The sequence below is a fragment of the Microtus pennsylvanicus genome, chromosome 1, assembly GCF_037038515.1.
Source record: "Microtus pennsylvanicus isolate mMicPen1 chromosome 1, mMicPen1.hap1, whole genome shotgun sequence".
Classification (NCBI taxonomy): Eukaryota; Metazoa; Chordata; class Mammalia; order Rodentia; family Cricetidae; genus Microtus; species Microtus pennsylvanicus.
Window position 1 is genome coordinate 92,546,389 of NC_134579.1, and position 14,046 is coordinate 92,560,434.

The window sequence follows — 14,046 nt, forward strand, 5'->3', positions numbered from 1 at the left end:
CTGCTGTCTCAAGCTAGGTCTCACCTCCTCTCAGGGCCATCCAACCCTTTGACGTTGAGACTTGATATTGCTATCTATAAGTATGTTAGGTCTTATTCATGGTATCTGAGGATAAATAGGGCTCAAAGTTCACACATTGACCATGCCTGTTTTCCAGAAACTCCCAATTAGGACCATCAGCCAGAGGCCAAGTCCCTCACACATGAGCCTATGAGGAACATTTCCTAGTCACACCAATACATGTCTGAATAATAAAATGTCCTAAGAAGGCATGGATCAGATGGAGAATCCCATCTTCAGTTAGACATGGTGGCTCATACCTATAATCCCCACACTTAGGCAGTGAGGCAGAAAGATCACCCCCCAAGTTGGAGACCAGCCTGAGATACAGGGTAAGAGCCTGTTTCAAAACAAACAAAGGTAACTCATCAGGGAAAAGGTGCTTTCCTCCTAGTCCTGTGACCTTAGACCCACATGGTAGAGAGAATCAACGTCTACAAACTGTCTTCCGACCTCCACATGCACATCATGGAGTGCGTATGTGTGTCTGTGTGTGTACTTGCACATGTGTACACACACATATAATTAAATGTAATAAAAAGATGAAAATAGCTCAAATGTCCATTAATAGATGAATAGACAAATTATAGTACATATTTACAATCAACTATTACCAACACATGTCACAATTTAGATGAATCTTGAAAATATTATGCTTAGTGAAACAGCTAGGCACAAAAGGTCACATGTTATTTGATTCCATTTATACAAAAATGACTGTTATAGTTTGGATATAAAATGTCCCCGACAAGTTCAGTGCTTAATACTTAGTTTCCAGCTGCCAGTGTTATTTTGGAAGGTTCTGGAAACTTTAGAAGATTGGGGCCTATGGGGAGGAGTAGGTCACTGAGGGGTGCATTCTTGGGGGCTGTTGCATTTTGTGCTGGCTCCATCTCTTTTCCTCCTGTCTACCAAGAGGCAGCAGTCTCTACAGGCTTCCACCACTGTCATATGTGATAGGCCAGGAACAGCACCAATGGGCATGGACTGAACCCTCTGAAACTGTGAGCCAAAAGCTATCTTTTCCTTTCTCGGTTGATTCTGTTAAGTTGTTATTGCTGGTAGTAGTGGTGGGTTGTTTTGTTTTCTTTTGAGACAAGGTTTCCCTATGTCCTTTGGCTGGCCTGGAACTCGCTCTGTAGATCAGGTTGACCTCAAACTCACAGACATACACCTGCCTTTGCCTCACAAATGCTGGGATTAAAGGTGTGCCACCCGAGCAAGGAACTCAGGACAGCGAGGGGTACACCCACACACTGAGACAATGGGGATGTTCTATCGGGAACTCACCAAGGCCAGCTGGCCTGGGTCTGAAAAAGCATGGGATAAAACCGGACTCACTGAACATAGCGGATAATGAGGACTACTGAGAACTCAAGAACAATGGCAATGGGTTTTTGATCCTACTGCACGTACTGGCTTTGTGGGAGCTTAGGCAGTTTGGATGCTCACCTTACTAGACCTGGATGGAGGTGGGTGGTCCTTGGACTTCCCACAGGGCAGGGAACCCTGATTGCTGTTCGGGCTGCTGAGGGAGGGGGACTTGATTGGGGGAGGGGGAGGAAAATGGGAGATGGTGGCGGGGAGGAGGCAGAAATCTTAAATAAATAAATAAATAAATAAAATAAAGGTGTGCCACCATGCCTGTCAAGGGTTTGTGTCACAGTGCCAAAACGTCTGACTGACACAATGTCTAAGAGGTAAACCCATACTATATAGCAAGTAGATTGGTAAGCAATTGCTAGGGGTGTGGAGTGGGAGGGATGAAGGATGACTTCCTAATGTATATGTCTCATTTCATGGTGCTGAAAATGTTTTTAGTGATTATGGTTGTACAATGCTACGAATGGTTAAGTTTACATCACGTAGACATTTACATGGACAGGATTCTTTCACGGGTACACCTTACCTACCTTCCCATGTCTCTTGCCGTGACACCAGTGGCCGATGTAGGACACAGGCTGTGTGCCACACTTGAACATACCAAATCCATTCCTCATGCCGTTGATCACTTCTCCTTCGTACGTGCTGCCATCTGGCCATGTGTACACGCCATGGTTCATGGGGATATTCTTCACAAAGTCCCCCTAAAACAAAATGGCCACCAGAGTGACAGGAGAGGACAATGAAGGGACTCCACACCCAGGGGCTGTTTGAGAGTCTCCTGACCACTACTGACTGCCCCTGGTTCTTCTGTGGAAGTGGTGGGTGTGGCCTTCACATCCTCTTCTCCGTGTTCCCCATCCTCTCTCACCCTGTTCTTTCAGTGCATGGATGTTCAGGAAGAAGAAAGCTCTGAGAAGCAAGCAGGTGACCTGGTAATGTGGTGGCTGCCAATCCTGACCTTAACTTTAGTCTGTCAGGATCCACCTTGGAGAGGTCTGGATGACCATCCAGGTATTGATCACCCGTGGAAAACCTCTGTCTCACCATGGTTCACCAAAACATCCTGCAGATGTGTTCGTCAAGGGCCCACCTTACGGGCATCTTCTGAAGACCTCACTGTGTGCTGGTGGAGGGTACCTCATTGTGAGCAGCTCATGGTGATGTGTGCCATGGCCCAAAGATGTGAAGTTCTCTCCCAGAGCGGTTCTGTTGGTAATGTTGGTAGTGGTGCTGGGAATGAACGTGGGCTCCCCACGTGCTAAGCTGGTGCTCTGCCACAACTCTAAGACTAGGAATTCACTAGATAATCATCAGTCACCAGAGGATACAGCCATTGGCGTTGGCCATTGGCCAAATAGCATATTGGTGCTCCCTGGCTCAACAAACCTGAGAATGTCTCAAGAGCCACCATCTCACCCATGAACTCCCTTTGCTGGGCTGATCGTGGAGGATTCTGTGCTTGCAAAGGAGAACCCTCAACCTCCAGAGAACTTCCAGAGACCGTGAAGCAGAAGGACCTGCCTGGCAAAACCACCACTCAGGGCTCAGAAACCTTGAGTGCTGGTTGCAGGCTAGGTGGGTGTGTCATGGAAAGGGAGTTCTCTCAGAAAGCGTGGCCCTAACACACTGCTGGGGCTGGATCCTCAGGCTCTCCTGCCCTCGCTGTGCAGCTCCTGTCCCACTGCCCAGCTGTCATTTGAATGCATGTGCTATATGCATGTGCCTTAAATGTCTCTGCTACCATTTACGAGCACCATGACATTAGTAACTCTGCGGTAGACATTTCTAGAACAGCACTTCAGGCACTCACAGGCTTTGTAGGTGGGAGCTGAAACTGGCACTGTATCTTGGAGGGCAAATCTGTTCTCAGTTCTCACGGTCAGTTTAAAAATAGCCACTTCTCCTCAGCCCAGCAACCCAGATGGTCTTTGTGAAACCCCCATAATGGAATACGTGCAGTCAGTATAAACAGATCTCTGTGGATGGGTATGGCTTACTTAGGAAAGAATAAAGGAATAAAAGAGACTATATAAACTGTGCTTATACAAAGCATAAGGGAATTAAACATACATCTGTGGGCTATACATGCGGAGAACATATAGATTACCACCAAACTCCATCCATGTGTGTTGCACACACACAGGACACCTCTAGAACAACAAATAACCAGCTACAGTGATTTCCAGACACCTGATGCAGTCATTAAGTCACTACACTGAACACCCAGGTTAGTCTCTGTACCCTTCTGTGCTCTGCACTTTGGTTCTGGGTTAACCCTAACCTTCTCATTTGTTTTTCTTTTTCTGAAATAGGGTCTTACTGTGCAGACTCAGGATGGCATGGAATTCAAAATCTCCTACCTCAACTTCCCAAGTGCTGGAATTACATGACACCAGTTCTGTCTGTGCTAACTTACTTGTTTTGTTTGTTGGCTTTTTTTGTGACAGGGTCTCATTATATAGTTCTAGCTGTCCTGGAACTCACTATGTAGACCAGGCTGACCTCAAACCCACAGATATCTGCCTGCCTTCCAAACACTGGAATTAAAGGTGTGCACCAACATGCCTAACCTAACTTACTTTTTGTTTGTTTGTTTGTTTTGCTTTTTGAAACAGGGTTTCCCTGTGTAGCCTTAGCTGTCCTGGAACTCACTCTGTAGACCAAGCTGGCCTTGAACTCACAGAGATCTACCTGCCTCTGTCTCCTGAGTGTTGGGATTAAAGGCATGCACCACCACTGCCTGGCCTAAGTTACTTTTGTAAAAATAGTATTATCTAGATGGCTAGAGAGATAGTTCAACAGTTAAGAGCATGTATTGCTCTTTTAGAGAACATGAGTGCAGTTACCAGTATTCATATCATATCATCCCAATTGCACGTGACTCCACCTCCAGAGGAATCAATACCCTCTTCTGGCCTCTGAGAGGACTTGAACTCACTGGACATAGCAACATGCAGACAAGCTCGCTCTCTCTCTCTCTCTCTCTCTCTCTCTCTCTCTCTCTCTCTCTCTCTCACACACACACACACACACACACACACACACACACACAATTTAAAAAATAAAAGTGAATTCTTTAAAAATAGTGTAATACATTGACCATTAAACTCTACAGTTGACTCTAACCCATGATGCTGCTTTACCTCGTATTTCAGTCCGTCAGCCCAGATATAAGTCCCTTGTCCATGCATCAGCCCTTCTGAAAACATACCCTAAGAAAGAAACAACAGTGGACCTTAGACGGGAGCTGCGGCTCATCGGAGACTGGAATCCTGTTCACCCCTTTACCCACGGGAGTGTGCTGGCTGCCTGGGACAGCAGCAGGGTGACTGCTCTGAGCATACACCGCATGGTGACCCAGCCCAGCCAGGAAGGATCCCAGGAGGCGTTTAAAACACTCTTAAAACTCAGATCTGATCACCAGAGGTATTTTCTCCTAAGTAAGTGCCTGGAAAATATCTGAACTGTGGCCCAAAAGAATCCAAATACCTTTGATCCCCAGGATTGGGGCTGAGGATAAGTTCAGTGGTTGAATGACTGACTAGCATGTTCAAGGCCCTGGGCCCTATCCCCTACATTGTAAAAATAAAACCAAACCGAAGCCATAGCCAGGCGGTGGTGGCGCACGCCTTTAATCCCAGCACTTGGGAGGCAGAGGCAGGCGGATTTCTGTGAGTTCGAGACCAGCCTGGTCTACAAGAGCTAGTGCCAGGACAGGCTCCAAAGCCACAGAGAAACCCTGTCTCGAAAAACCAAAAAAAAAAAACAAACAAACAAACCGAAGCCATATATATATATATATATATATATATATATATATGTAATTTATATATATTACATACATATACTCTTACTGGAAATGATCAGTGTTCATGTGCACATGTCTATGTCCTGACAGACACATACATGTATGGCTATGTATGTACGTGTGTATAATTTAGGCTCAAGGGGATCCAGTGCTCTCTTTTGGCCTCCATGGGCATCTGTTCACATACACATAAGATTTAAAAATCTTTAAGAAGCATTCTACCATAATAAACACATATTTCTGATAATCTGAATGAATGAATAAACGAATATCTTAATTGTGTCCTACAAATAATGTGGATATGTTCAAGGCCACTAGACTGTCTACTTAAAAGAGTTAAAATAACAAATGTTGGGTATGCTTCAAGTTTTTTAAAAATTTGTCTTGTATTTTGGTGTGGGTCATACAATGATGAAAGTCATAGAGTAATACATAAAAATTTATAAGTGGGGCTGGAGAGATGGCTCAGAGGTTAAGAGCACTGACTGCTCTTCCAGAGGTCCTGAGTTCAATTCCCAGCAACCACGTGGTGGCTCAGAGCCATCTATAATGAGATCTGGTGCCCTCTTCTGGCATGCAAGCATACAGGGAAGGAATGTTGTATACATAATAAATAAATAAATTTAAAAAAAATTTATAAGTGAAAGCAGTTCCAACTGTACTCTATCATTGCGTGGTTAACATGTAAAAATCGATGTACCTGTTCAAAGAACAGAAGAAACCATGCTAATTGAGTGTGTTTATAGCAAAATGACAGTGAGACTGAGGGTGCTCTTTAGGGTTCGTCAGTTTTTATTTTCGCAGTGCAAGGCATCGAGCCAGGGGTTTGTGCATGTTCGGCAAGTGCTCTACCATTGTGCTACCCTACCCCAGGCCTGAGGCTCTGCTCATCGCAGTAGGCCTGAGTTCCATCTCTGTTGTTGTGATAAAGCAACTTGGAGAGAGGATTGATTTGGCTCACACTTCCAGCTCACAGTCCACTGAGTCAGGACAGGAACTCGAGAGGGAACTTGAAGCAGAAACCACGAATGAATGCTGATGGCTTTTACTTATCTAGCTTCCTTTATTTTCTGTTTTTAAGAGACAGGGATTCTTTGTAGCTTTGGAGCCTGTCTTGGAACTAGCTCTTGTAGACCAGGCTGGCCTCGAACTTACAGAGATCTGCCTGCCTCTGCCTCCTGAGTGCTGGGATTAAAGGCATGTGCCACCATCTCCTGGATTATCTAGCTTTCTTATACCACCCAGGACCACCTGCCTAGGGGATAACACCACCTAATATATCAAATATATGGTCCCTCCTACATCAGTCAACGATCAACACAATCCCCCACATACATGCCTATAAGCCAAATTGATCTGGATGATCCCTCAACTGAGACTCCTTTCTTAGGTGACTCTAGGCTATGTCAAGTTAACAATTAAAACTAGAGCAACCTCTGTGTTAAATCTGTAGACCAAACCAAATACAGATAAAAGACATTTGGGGGGAAGAAGTTAGACTGTACTATGTAAGTTAGGACTACAACAACTGCATCTGTACTAGACACGTACTTTTTTTAAAAAAGATCATCTCCCCTAAAAGGTACAGTCTAACAACTATTTCCATAGAATCTGGATTATATTCAGTATTGTAAATTGTGCAGACATTGACAAGGAATATGTGAGGGCAGTGGGTGCAGGTTGGTGACAGAGCACTTGGGTAGCACACCCAGGTCACTCTAGGCCCTGGATTCCATGCTCAGTACACCACAAGGACAAGCGACAACAAAATACTTGGGAGGATATGCATAGGCTCTTTTTTTTTTTAAAAGATTTTTTTTGTTTTGTTTTTTCAAGACAGGGTTTCTCTGTGGTTTTGGAGCCTGTCCTGGAACTAGCTCTTGTAGACCAGGCTGGCCTCGAACTCACAGAGATCCGCCTGCCTCTGCCTCCCGAGTGCTGGGATTAAAGGTGTGCGCCACCACCGCCCGGCCAAGATTTATTTTTATCTGTGTGCATGTGTGGCACACAGAAAGCGCAGTGCTTCCAGAAGCCAGAAGGGAGAATCACATCCCCTGGATTTGGAGGTACAGGCAGTTGTGAGCTGTCATTCTGTTGCTGGGAACCAAACACTGGTCCTCTTCTACAAGAGCAACAAACGTTCTTAACTGTTGAGCCACCTCTCTAGCCCCAGTGGTATGTGCAGGGTCTATGCAAACACGACAGCATTTTGTGGGGGGGACTTAAGCATCCAACTTTGGCATTGAGCCTATGGATGATAGTTTTTTACCTAGTGACATATCTATGCCTTGCCAATAGTTGAAAATCAGGGAAAACACCCTAAAGTAGTCAGTTATACTGAGTCATACTTTACCTTAGGCAGGAGGGAGGGGTTCAGAATAAAAACAGTCTGTGGTAGTTCTGATGGTTTTAGAGGAATCAGAGGAATTCACTCAAGCCCTGAAAATCTAAGACTTTCAGCTCTCCCTTCCCCCAGCCCTCCTGGCTCCAGTAATTATGACTTACATGGTAGGTGTTTCCACCTTGAAAGACAGCGAAGCCTTCTCCCTCATATAGTCCTCGGATTTTCTCTCCTTCATAGCTACAAAGAAATAGAGTTCAAACTCATAAGTGGTGTGAGTGAAGCACATGGTACATCAGGGTCACACAGCTGTCGGTGTGATACATGGGTTCTGTCTGGGAAGAGGGACAGGATATTCTGGAGACAGAATCCAATGCTAGCTTTAAAACACTGTGAGTGGCCGGGCGGTGGTGGCACACGCCTTTAATCCCAGCACTGAGGAGGCAGAGGCAAGCGGATCTCTGTGAGTTCGAGACCAGCCTGGTCTACAAGAGCTAGTTCCAGGACAGGCTCCAAAACCACAGAGAAACCCTGTCTCGAAAAAACAAAAACAAAAACAAAAAACAACACTGTGAATGAATTTAATACCCCAAACTATACATCTTATTTATTTCAATTTTTTAAAAAAAAATCTCTCTGTTTTTACGGAGAGATGGTTTATGTGTGCACATGAAAGTGATCTGGACTCATCCTTTACTGCTCTTCCACTTCACCCACTGAGGCGGGGTCTCTCAGTCAAACCATGAGCTTGCCAGTATGGCTAGTCTTCCTAGCCAGTTTGCTCTAGGGATTCCCTGTCTCTATCTTCCAAAGCCTGAATTATAGACTGGTGGACCACATGTTCACCTGGCGTTTACCTAAGTTTCTAGGATCTGACTTTGGTCCTTACGTTTGTATGGTCAGCAATTCAGCTACTGGGCCATCTTATCAGTCCCTGAATTATACATTTCAAATGGTCAAAATAGCAAATTTTATGTATTTTTACTGAAAACAAATTGTTCTTTGGGCTGCTAGCTCACAAAAAATGACATGAATTAATTATGAAAAGCTCAATCTATAGCTAAGGCATGTCCCATTAGCCCTTATAACTTAAACTAACCCATTTGTATTTATCTACATTTTGATTTGCGGCTTTTTATCTCTATTTCATCTTGCACCTCCTGTTTCTTCTCTGTGTCCTCTGGCATCTCTCTTGCTGCTTAGATTCATATCTATCTATCTATCTATCTATCTATCTATCTATCTATCTATCTACCTATCTCTGCCTGGAAGTCCCACCTAACCTCTTCCTGCCTAGTTATTGGCCATTCAGCTATTTATTTATTTATTTTTATTTTCGAGACAGGGTTTCTCTGTAGCTTTTTGGTTCCTGTCCTGGAACTAGCTCTTGTAGACCAGGCTGGTCTCGAACTCACAGAGATCCGCCTGTCTCTGCCTCCCGAGTGCTGGGATTAAAGGCGTGTGCCACCACCACCCGGCTATCAGCTCTTTATTAAACCAAGCAGAAGGTGCCTTGGCAAAGATACATTTTCACAGTATACAAAAAGATTTTTCTACATTTTACCATGATAAAAACATTCTTGAAGGACTGGAGTGATGGTTCAGTGGTTGCTCTTGCAGAGAACCTGGGTTGGATTCCCAGGTGGTGGCTCACAACCACCTGTAACTCCAGTTCTAGGGGATCTGACGCTCTCTTCTGGCTTCTGTGGGCACTGCACACATGTGCACAGACAGACATGCAAGCAAACGCTCATATACATAAAGACTGGAAAGAAATACATCTTTAAGAACTGTTTTTAAAAAGGTTTTTAGGGAGCTGGGAAAATGACTCAGTTGATAAAATACCTGACATATAAACCTAAGGACTAGAGTTCAGATCCCGTGTGCCCGCTTCGAGGCAGGTGCAGCAGCACACATCAGTCAGTAAACACACACCACGAAAATATGATGACCGAGTTCAGAGACCAACACCCATATTAAAAAACTTTAAAAAAAGAAAGAAAGGAAAGAAAAGCTAGGCATTGTGGTACAGCTTTGTAATTCTAGCATCCCAGTGCTGGGGAGACAGAGACAAGGATCTCTGGAGCTTGCTGGCCAGACCATCCAACCAAATCAGTGAGTTCCACACTCACACACAAAAGTGTTTTTGGAGGTAGAGAATTGCAGGATCATAAAACTGTATGTGCCAGGTGGTGGTGATGGTAGAGGCGCAGGCCTTTAATCCCAGCACTCAGGAGGCAGAGGCAGGCGAATCTCTGAGTTCAAAGCCAGTCTGGTCTACAGAGTGAGTTCCAGGATGACCAGGGCTACACAGAGAAACCATGTCTCAAACAGACAAAACCACCACCACCACCAACAACAACAACAAAACACACTTCCATGTGACATTTGGCTAACAGAGACTGGCCCTGTCAGCCCCAAGAAAGTTACCTTTCCACAATGAGTTTGGTCAGGATGGGCTCTTCATACTGGGTTTCATCTTCATTCTGATACATATTTGCAGAGTCTTTTTTGGGAGCCAACTGCTTGAGTGGCATTTCCAATACTGGGAGGGCAGTAGCCGGTACTTCCTGCTTCCCAGCGCCATCTTTGAAAGCCTCTGGGTTTTCCGAATTGGAGGACGGAGACCGGGCCGACTTATCGCCTTTCTTGTCTGCTTTTTTCTTTTCTTTCACCATGGCCTTTGGAAGAGGTAGAGTTTACCTTAGATACAGAGTTAGCCAACGATTCCTTTGGTAGGCTGAAGTGTTGTTTCAAAGCATGGATGGGTTTTACCTGAAATATTATGTCTATAAATACTTGGTTGTTTCAATCATAAAAAATTATTATCATTCCACTAAAGCCTGAGTAACAACAAATATCACTCATTTATGTAAATAATTCAATTTCAATGTTGCATGACTGTTTAAACATGTTTAATATTAGAACCATTATAAAACATTATTTATTTTATTTACAATTTTATTGCATTTATTTATCTGTTAACTTTGTGCATATGGGTATGTGTGGGGGTACCTGTGTGCCATGGCACGTGTGTGGAAGATAAACCACAGTTTTCTTTCTTTTTTTTTTTTTTTTTTTTTTTGGTTTTTTCGAGATAGGGTTTCTCTGTGGCTTTGGAGCCTGTCCTGGAACTAGCTCTGTAGACCAGGCTGGTCTCGAACTCACAGAGATCTGCCTGCCTCTGCCTCCTGAGTGCTGGGATTAAAGGCGTGCGCCACCACCGCCCGACCTAAACCACAGTTTTCTGCAGGTGCTTTTCTCCCGTCATAATGAGTGTCCTGGGAATCAAACTCAGCTTGTCTGGCTTGGCAGCAAGCACCTTTAACCACTGAGCCACTTTTGCCAGCCAATGTAACATTGTCTTTTCAGACAGTGCTGTAGTTAGGAATGGTAATCCTCAGTAGGTAAAGCAGGTAGGCCCGAGTTCAGATCACCATCGCCCATGTACAAAGCTAATGCAATGGCATGCATCTGTAACGCCAGCAGCGGGGAGGTGGAGACAGGAGGATTCCTACCGCTCACTCACAGTTTAGATCACACAGGAGCTCCAGGTTCAGCGGCGGACCTTGTCCAAGAAAATAAGGTTGGCGTGGGAGAGAGGACTCTGTAGGCAAAGGTTCTTGCTACAAGCCTGACAACCTGGGCTCAATCTTTTGAGCCTGCATGGAGGAAGGAGAGCACTGACTCCTGCAAGTTGACCTCTGACCTCCACCAGTGAGCCATGGCAGTTGCACACACACACACACACACACACACCATACATAATAAAAATAATAAATAACAACACATACATCACACAGAATAATAATTTAAAAATAAAATACAAATGAAACCATCACGTCCATAAGAACAAAAGGCTATTGCATGTTAGCAATGTTGTATCCTGAAGCAAACTGCTTTCTGCCTCACATATCAAACAGAAATAGTATCTTATGTCAAGATTCGGGTGACAGGAAAAAATCCAGAAGTATGCAGTGCAGATCAATAGATACAGAGTGACTTCATGCTTTTGAATTTGAAATCTATGACTGCGTAGGCTCTAGAGCACAATGGCAACTTCCTGTTGTACATGTGGTGCATACATGTTTGTGTGTGAGGGTATGTGCATGTGGAGGGCTGAGCTCAGCACTGGGTCTTCCTTTGTCTCGTTGCGTCTTATTTTTTTGAGTCAGGGTTTCTCACTCAACTTTGAGGCCACCAGTCAGGTAAAGCTAGCTAGTCAGGGAGCCCCAGGGAGCCTCCTGTGCTTGCTTCTCAAGTACTAGGATTATTGGTGCATGTCACATTAAAAATATTTAAAAATATTTTTGTTTTTTTAAATATGTATTTATTTATTTATTTATTCATTCATTCATTTATTTATTATGTATACAATATTCTGTCTGTATGCCTGAAGGCCAGAAGAGGGCGCCAGACCTCTTTACAGATGGTTGTGAGCTACCATGTAGCTGCTGGGAATTGAACTCAGGCCCTTTGGAAGAGCAGGCAATGCTCTTAACCACTGAGCCATCTCTCCAGCCCTTTTGTTTTGTTTTTTGAGACAGGGTTTCTCTGTGGCTTTGGAGCCTGTCCTGGCACTAGCTCTTGTAGACCAGGCTGGTCTCGAACTCACAGAGATTCCCTCCCGAGTGCTGGGATTAAAGGCATGCGCCACCACTGCCCGGCTTAAAAATATTTTTGAACATTTCATTATTTCTGTGTTTATGGGTGTTTTGTCTGCATGTATGTCTGGGAAACACATGCATGCAGTACCAACATTTCACTATTTTTGTGTTTATGGGTGTTTTGTCTGCATGTATGTCTGGGCAACAAATGCATGCAGTACCCAGGAAGACCAGAAGAGGCATCAGATCCTTCTGAATTGGAGTTAAAGACAGTTGTGGGCTGCCATTTGGATGTTGGGAATTGAACTCTGGTCATGAAAATCTGACAACAGGAAAAGGTTTCTGAATGTACTACCAAAAATTAATTCAAAATCAAATGCATAATGAATCCAACATATTTCTGGCATAACTCTCCTGGGTTGTATCAGATAACTCCACTGTCTTGGTTCTTTGCCCTTTAAGGTTTCTTGGTTTGTTTTAAAATTATGTGTATTTATGTGTATGTGTGGGGGGGGTATGTGCATGTGAGCACAGGTGCCCTCAGAAGAGGATCCTCAGAATCTGGAGATAGAGGTGGCTATGAGCCACTTGACACGTGTGTTGGGAACTGAACTCGGGAACCTTTGCTCCAGCTCCATCTTGGTTCTTAACACTCAACCTGTACACTTTGTACCGTGTATGCCATCATGCCATGCAATGCTACTTGAACACCTCAGCTCAGATATGACTATTACATTATATGAATGGTAGGGTTTTCACTATACAGTTTCCTACTTTTATAAAACTATGATTTAATTACAGAAAAAGGCAATATTTTCCTATTGTCATTCCTCAGTGTGTATATCTTTGTATGAATTGTGTTAGAATGTTTATAATTTTTAATTTTGTGTGTGCGTGAGAGTCATCATGATCACATAGCAGGCACTCAACTGCTGAGCCAGCTCTAAAGCCCAAGACCTAATTTTATATGGATATAAACAAGCAGGCTAGCAAGATGACTTCACAGGAAAAGGCATTTGTCCAAAAGCCTGAAGACCTGAGTTCAACTCCCCAAATCCACAGGATGAAAGAGAATTGATTTCTGCAAGCTGTCTTCTGACCTCCATAAATAAAATGGGAAAAACTGAAGCACTAAGAGCATTTGCTGCTCTTGTAGAGGATCTGAATTCAGGCCCCAGCATTTATGTTGGATGGCTCACAGCCACATGTAACTTCAACTCTAGGGCATCCAACACTGCCTTTGGCCTCCATGAGTGTGTATATATATACATATATATATATATATTCACACATAAATAAATCTTAAAAACACAAAATTTAACAAATGGTAATTTAACTGTATCCCAAAATTGTTTTGAAATAAAGTATTATTTACAATCAGTAAATATTTGTTGTGCACACCTATTTTATATACTAAAACCTGAGTCATGCAAAAAATTTCTTGGGCAGAAAGGGGTGGAGTGGCAAATGTGCAAGTAGCCCTGTTGTAAAGATTCATGGCTGGGTGGCGCTCATCCCCACGGGGGTCAGAGGGGAGAGGGTGAGCTGCAGTGCTGAGAGCAAAGCTCCAAAGCCACGATTTTCACGCCACTCTGATACTGATCTCATTCATTGTGCGCTACTATGTTAGCCAAGCAAGACATATAGAAATCCTGGGGAGCAAAGAAGTCTGGTCCACCTGGGGGTGGGCCAAGTGGCACTCCATGCCTCTTCCCACCTCAGAGTTTCTTTCTCCAACACCGCGGTCCCCCAACTTGCCCAAGCACCCGATGCCTATCAGCTGCCCTCCACTTCCACTCTCAACTTGAACAGGCAATTACTTACCTTTGTTTTTTTTTTTTTTT

General features: G+C 44.0%; 1 protein-coding gene across 2 annotated transcripts in view; it reads right to left on the reverse strand.

Annotated features, from left to right (window-relative positions):
* Nucleotides 1–10,370, reverse strand: part of Rsph10b (radial spoke head 10 homolog B) — a 38,699-nt gene extending 28,329 nt beyond the window's left edge. For both annotated transcript variants that reach the window (XM_075973536.1, XM_075973528.1), the window contains exons 1-4: nt 10,026–10,370; nt 7,760–7,835; nt 4,590–4,658; nt 1,974–2,147 (exon numbers count right to left, since the gene is read on the reverse strand). In XM_075973536.1, the coding sequence (XP_075829651.1) occupies nt 1,974–2,147; nt 4,590–4,658; nt 7,760–7,835; nt 10,026–10,273 (567 nt within the window). In that variant the 5' untranslated portion in view covers nt 10,274–10,370. The remainder of the gene's footprint in view (nt 1–1,973; nt 2,148–4,589; nt 4,659–7,759; nt 7,836–10,025) is intronic.
* Between the last annotated feature and the right edge of the window lie 3,676 nt (nt 10,371–14,046).